This window comes from Rutidosis leptorrhynchoides, chromosome 7, assembly GCF_046630445.1.
Source record: "Rutidosis leptorrhynchoides isolate AG116_Rl617_1_P2 chromosome 7, CSIRO_AGI_Rlap_v1, whole genome shotgun sequence".
Taxonomy (NCBI): Eukaryota; Viridiplantae; Streptophyta; class Magnoliopsida; order Asterales; family Asteraceae; genus Rutidosis; species Rutidosis leptorrhynchoides.
The window spans coordinates 13,928,465-13,935,292 of NC_092339.1; the positions used below are offsets into that span (position 1 = coordinate 13,928,465).

Here is a 6,828-nt window from a genome sequence, read left to right on the forward strand (position 1 = left end):
ACTCGTACAATACACAGCTTTTAGATGTATGTACTATTGGTATATACACTCCAATGATCAGCTCTTAGCAGCCCATGTGAGTCACCTAACACATGTGGGAACCATCATTTGGCAACTAGCATGAAATATCTCATAAAATTACAAAAATATGAGTAATCATTCATGACTTATTTACATGAAAACAAAATTACATATCCTTTATATCTAATCCATACACCAACGACCAAAAACACCTACAAACACTTTCATTCTTCAATTTTATTCATCTAATTGATCTCTCTCAAGTTCTATCTTCAAGTTCTAAGTGTTCTTCATATATTCTACAAGTTCTAGTTACATAAAATCAAGAATACTTTCAAGTTTGCTAGCTCACTTTCAATCTTGTAAGGTGACCATCCAACCTCAAGAAATCTTTGTTTCTTACAGTAGGTTATCATTCTAATACAAGGTAATAATCATATTCAAACTTTGGTTCAATTTCTATAACTATAACAATCTTATTTCAAGTGATGATCTTACTTGAACTTGTTTTCGTGTCATGATTCTGCTTCAAGAACTTCGAGCCATCCAAGGATCCGTTGAAGCTAGATCCATTTTTCTCTTTTCCAGTAGGTTTATCCAAGGAACTTAAGGTAGTAATGATGTTCATAACATCATTCGATTCATACATAAAAAGCTATCTTATTCGAAGGTTTAAACTTGTAATCACTAGAACATAGTTTAGTTAATTCTAAACTTGTTCGCAAAAAAAAGTTAATCCTTCTAACTTGACTTTTAAAATCAACTAAACACATGTTCTATATCTATATGATATGCTAACTTAATGATTTAAAACCTGAAAACACGAAAAACACCGTAAAACCGGATTTACGCCGTCGTAGTAACACCGCGGGCTGTTTTGGGTTAGTTAATTAAAAACTATGATAAACTTTGATTTAAAAGTTGTTATTCTGAGAAAATGATTTTTATTATGAACATGAAACTATATCCAAAAATTATGGTTAAACTCAAAGTGGAAGTATGTTTTCTAAAATGGTCATCTAGACGTCGTTCTTTCGACTGAAATGACTACCTTTACAAAAACGATTTGTAACTTATTTTTCTGACTATAAACCTATACTTTTTCTGTTTAGATTCATAAAATAGAGTTCAATATGAAACCATAGCAATTTGATTCACTCAAAACGGATTTAAAATGAAGAAGTTATGGGTAAAACAAGATTGGATAATTTTTCTCATTTTAGCTACGTGAAAATTGGTAACAAATCTATTCCAACCATAACTTAATCAACTTGTATTGTATATTATGTAATCTTGAGATACCATAGACACGTATACAATGTTTCGACCTATCATGTCGACACATCTATATATATTTCGAAACAACCATAGACACTCTATATGTGAATGTTGGAGTTAGCTATACAGGGTTGAGGTTGATTCCAAAATATATATAGTTTGAGTTGTGATCAATACTGAGATACGTATACACTGGGTCGTGGATTGATTCAAGATAATATTTATCGATTTATTTCTGTACATCTAACTGTGGACAACTAGTTGTAGGTTACTAACGAGGACAGCTGACTTAATAAACTTAAAACATCAAAATATATTAAAAGTGTTGTAAATATATTTTAAACATACTTTGATATATATGTATATATTGTTATAGGTTCGTGAATCAACCAGTGGCCAAGTCTTACTTCCCGACGAAGTAAAAATCTGTGAAAGTGAGTTATAGTCCCACTTTTAAAATCTAATATTTTTGGGATGAGAATACATGCAGGTTTTATAAATGATTTACAAAATAGACACAAGTACGTGAAACTACATTCTATGGTTGAATTATCGAAATCGAATATGCCCCTTTTTATTAAGTCTGGTAATCTAAGAATTAGGGAACAGACACCCTAATTGACGCGAATCCTAAAGATAGATCTATTGGGCCTAACAAACCCCATCCAAAGTACCGGATGCTTTAGTACTTCGAAATTTATATCATATCCGAAGGGTGTCCCGGAATGATGGGGATATTCTTATATATGCATCTTGTTAATGTCGGTTACCAGGTGTTCACCATATGAATGATTTTTATCTCTATGTATGGGATGTGTATTGAAATATGAAATCTTGTGGTCTATTATTATGATTTGATATATATAGGTTAAACCTATAACTCACCAACATTTTTGTTGACGTTTTAAGCATGTTTATTCTCAGGTGATTATTAAGAGCTTCCGCTGTCGCATACTTAAATAAGGACGAGATTTGGAGTCCATGCTTGTATGATATTGTGTAAAAACTGCATTCAAGAAACTTATTTTGTTGTAACATATTTGTATTGTAAACCATTATGTAATGGTCGTGTGTAAACAGGATATTTTAGATTATCATTATTTGATAATCTACGTAAAGTTTTTTAAACCTTTATTGATGAAATAAAGGTTATGGTTTGTTTTAAAAATGAATGCAGTCTTTGAAAAACGTCTCATATAGAGGTCAAAACCTCGCAACGAAATCAATTAATATGGAACGTTTTTAATCAATAAGAACGGGACATTTCATAATACAACCGATCAAAAATCATTGACACTCACTTTGTGCGTCCTACACAACTTGGACGACCATATTGAAAGTAGAGCGAGCACAATTGAAAATACAAACAAATAACAACCACCAAACATTAACCTAATACAGATAATACAAATATATATATATATATATATATATATATATATATATATATATATATATATATATATATATATATATATATATATGTGTGTGTGTGTGTGTGTGTGTGTGTGTGTGTGTGTGTGTGTGTGTATACACATATACATATTAATTTTTTACTATTATCTATTTTCGACCCTATCATATGAGGCAACAGGAAACGTCGATTTATTGGCGACTTGTCTACCGCTTAAGGGCTAAATTGAACTCCATGTTTGATCTAAAACCCATGAAAATTTGATTCTACCATTTTCATGGCGTCTCTCTTTATTACTTTTTATCGTGTTTGTATTTATTTTTATACTATTTATCTATTATTTCATTTCATTTTAATTATTTTACCTTAGTTATTTTTATTTTTATTTGTTTTATTTTTATTTTTTTTCCTACTTTTTTGGGCCGGAGGTCATTTTGGAAGCAATCTCTTTATCTGTCGAATAGAGAGAGGGAGGACTTTCTCTACTCTTGTGAGTGTTTCACTCGGGGTGGAGAAATGATCTCTATTTATTCTATGATAGAGGTAGGATTGTCTACGTCCCACCTCCCTCATACCTCACACATGTGGGATTGGGTCTGTTGTTGTTGTTGTTGTTGTTGTTGTTGTTGTTGTTGTAAACATATAAACCCGATCACGTATTCAATGCCGCACCTGTCACTCCTCGAGAACCACAAAACCAAAACGCACATCGAGCAATGCGATAACACCTAACTCGAAGCCGGCAAATTGAAGAAATCCCTCGTATCCGATAAGCCCAAAACCGAGCTCATCGAGTAAATATTAATCACCTTTCGGGTAGACAATATGATCCCAAGAGAAACCCAATGAAAATTCGTTTAATGATTTGATAGATATTTATGTTTGATCAATATCATTCTTGTTTAATGATTCATAGTTCAAGTTTATGAAATGTTAATATATTATTTATCTTTCATTTAAAATTTAATTTAATTTAATGGCCGACTAATACGATTCGTACTTTAATCATAAAAAAAAAATGTTCACAAAAGCAACTAGAAATCTTTACTGGGTGCCAACGCAAAGTCATACCCCATTCATATTCATACGTACACCATTCGTTAAATATGTCAAACAGCTCAAACGTCGTCGTCTTACACCGGTAACTTATCAACATCACCGACGCTCCACGTCATCACAATCTTAAATTCACGCCACCTTGTGATCTCATTCCCACGCCTAACCAACATGTACATTCACCTTTGGCCATTGTACTCTCCCTTTCATCACCTAACACTTCATATCTGTAATTCAAAAATAAATAAATCTAAATATAAATTAAATATTAAAAAATTACTTCATAAGACCATTCCCATTCATGACGCCGTCATGGGCATTTCCTCACCGCCACATCAACTTTCTCTCTCATTCTTCCTCACCACTTCCTCCCATAACACTCTCATAACACACTATTGTCAACCATGACATACTCCTTCACCATTACATACCCCACAAAATAAATTAATAAATTAAGATACAAGTTGTATATGTTATGTGTACAAATAATTAATGCACAAAACTAGGAGAGATATTATGCAATTCGTCCTCAGTCATGCGTAAATATGATTTGGTGCAGGGCGAAGATGGAGGGAAGAGTGAGGGCGGACATGAGGGCAAGGGAATGCCATTGGTGTCCTCGGAGGGCGGATGTGAGGGCGGCCTCATGACAGCACCGATGGGAATGGTCTAAGTAAGCATCCGGTTTAATTGACATTATCTATTATCTATCTATATTTATAATTTATACGGCTTGCTGTTACGGTAAAATGTCAAATCCTTTCCTTTTTCAACTGCTATTATTAAATTATTTATTTATTATCAATATTTAATTACTCTTTTTCAATTTGGTTGCAGCTTCATTTATACTCAATTCTTCACTTTGCATATAAAATAAAGAAATTTTTTAGATCCAGATCTGTGAACCCTTTTCATTCACTAATGGCTTCCAAATTGTTAATGATCGTGGTTTCTATTCTTGATCTCATCGCTTTTGGTTTGGCCGTTGCTGCTGAACAAAGAAGAAGCACTGTAAGTATCTGTTTAATATAAGTTATTTTTATGTTTTAATGAAAATTGCAAACACTTCACATTCTTTTGATAATGCTATAACGTTATATGTGATATGTGACATTGCGTTTTGTAACTGGTTATGTAATTATATAATTATTGTGTTTTGTAACAAATTGTATTAGTTTAGTTTAAATCACAACTTCAGCAAAGTTTTGTGTTTATTCTTTACATCTTTGTTATGTTCTTTTTATCATAAGGCGATTAATTAATAACCTGAATGATCTTGCCTATTTTGACCTCTGTTGTTTTTTTTGTTATTTATTTTTTAATGTTGAGATGAACCATGAATCCATGAAATTGTATTTCACTTTTAGGTAAGGTTGTAAAAGTTATAGAGACATACTAGTCGGTTAGTATTTAGATGTTAGACCAACTTTGACCATTTTAACCAAAAAATCCGAGACTTTCGGCGTTGTTTTTCCGTGTGCATATATTATTATTCCTTTGTCTACGCGTCGCAGTCGTTTTTACTGCAGACGGTTTGTTTTTCTGAAAACATAAAGATAAGATAATGTCTTATTATGTTTTGCAGACCAAATTAAGTTATTTTGCATATATAAAAACAAACCATCGCCACTATTCAGCATACATGCCTTTATGTCCCGTAGATCTTGAGACAAAAACATCTTAAAAAACAAACAACACCTTACTCTTTGACCGAATAAATCGGCTTAATCGGGGACTAGTCGGACTACCTCAAAATCCCGACTAGTTGGGGACTTTGACAACCATGCCATTTTTTTTTTTTTTTTTTTTTTAATTTTTTTTTTTAGATCGGCTCGTTAGTTGTTAGACACACTCACACAACCACACAGGAGGAAACCGCGGACCCTTAACTGGCATCAATTGGCAGACAGCCAGGAATTCCACAGAAAACCCCCTGGTGAGGCTCGAACCTGAGACCTCCCACTGAGGCTCGGTCCAAGCACCGGTACCGTTGAAGCAATGCTACGTTGGTAACCATGCTTTTAGGCTAACATGTTAGTAAAATATTTGGGTAAATATGTTTATGAATGCGAGACGAATCCGATATAATTGGGTTGTGGTTTTGGCATTATGTGTAGGCTACAATACAACAAGATGCTGAAGATAATTACAACATGTGTGTATATGATTCCGATATTTCAACTGGATACGGTCTTGGTGCGTTTTTCCTTCTGTTTGCGAGTCAAGTTTTGATAATGGTGGCTAGCAAATGTTTCTGTTGTGGCAAGGCTTTGAACCCAACCGGTTCACGCGCTTGTGCAGTCCTCCTCTTCATCTTTTGCTGGTATGACATACTTGTAGTTAGCTAGATTTCATACAATTTTGTAGGAGGTTGCAAATTTCGACCCATTTACTTGGGTTGTGTTTTATGCCATATGAGTCAAATGGGTTGATAGTGTACAAAGTCTTTTTGCAATGCATACAATGTCATAAGTCTTTTGATCATGTCTCAGGATAACGTTTTTGATTGCTGAGGCATGTTTACTAGCGGGTTCAGTGAGAAACGGGTACCACACCAAATACAGAACCATATTCAGCGAACAACCCCCGTCTTGTGAGACAGTGAGAAAGGGAGTGTTTGCAGCAGGAGCAGCTTTCGTGTTCTTCACTGGCATCGTCTCCCAATTCTACTACGCATCCTACTCAAAGGCTAAAGGATCCTCCCAACCGTACGGTGCTGAAGCCAATATCGGTATGGGCTCTTACAAATAAAACCAAATATTGGATTTGATATTCTAGCATGTTGGCATTAGCTGAATTATCTTAGGGTTCATCTGCACGTTTATTTGAGATGGGTGATGATATATCCACTTATAGTTTTGATAAATCCAGTGTTATGTGCTTGTACCGTATAAGTACTTGATGTATGATAAGTGGATTTGTTAACAAGATGAGTGGTGGGTGGATATATCAGTCGCCTTATGATTGTTTTAGGTGTTTAAGTTTGTTGAATGAGGTTTTCTATGTCAATTGTGAAGTACATATAAGATCTACTTTTTTGTGTCTTTTGATATTATTGA

The 6,828-nt window shown here is 33.9% G+C and overlaps 1 protein-coding gene across 1 annotated transcript; it reads left to right on the forward strand.

Annotated features, from left to right (window-relative positions):
* Positions 1-4,550: 4,550 nt before the first annotated feature.
* On the forward strand, positions 4,551-6,586 carry LOC139859189 (uncharacterized). The gene is made up of 3 exons (XM_071847984.1): positions 4,551-4,780; positions 5,887-6,092; positions 6,262-6,586. Exons 1-3 carry the CDS (start codon positions 4,691-4,693, stop codon positions 6,518-6,520), a joined length of 555 nt encoding a protein of 184 aa, XP_071704085.1. The 5' UTR covers positions 4,551-4,690; the 3' UTR covers positions 6,521-6,586.
* The last annotated feature ends 242 nt before the right edge of the window (positions 6,587-6,828 follow it).

Bases quoted from the DNA above. Each gene is read 5' to 3' on its own strand.
- LOC139859189 (XM_071847984.1), top strand. From the start codon at position 4,691: ATGGCTTCCAAATTGTTAATGATCGTGGTTTCTATTCTTGATCTCATC. The intron at 4,781-5,886 runs GTAAGTATCTGT...CATTATGTGTAG, and splicing joins CTGAACAAAGAAGAAGCACT to GCTACAATACAACAAGATGC. The intron at 6,093-6,261 runs GTATGACATACT...ATCATGTCTCAG, and splicing joins CTCCTCTTCATCTTTTGCTG to GATAACGTTTTTGATTGCTG.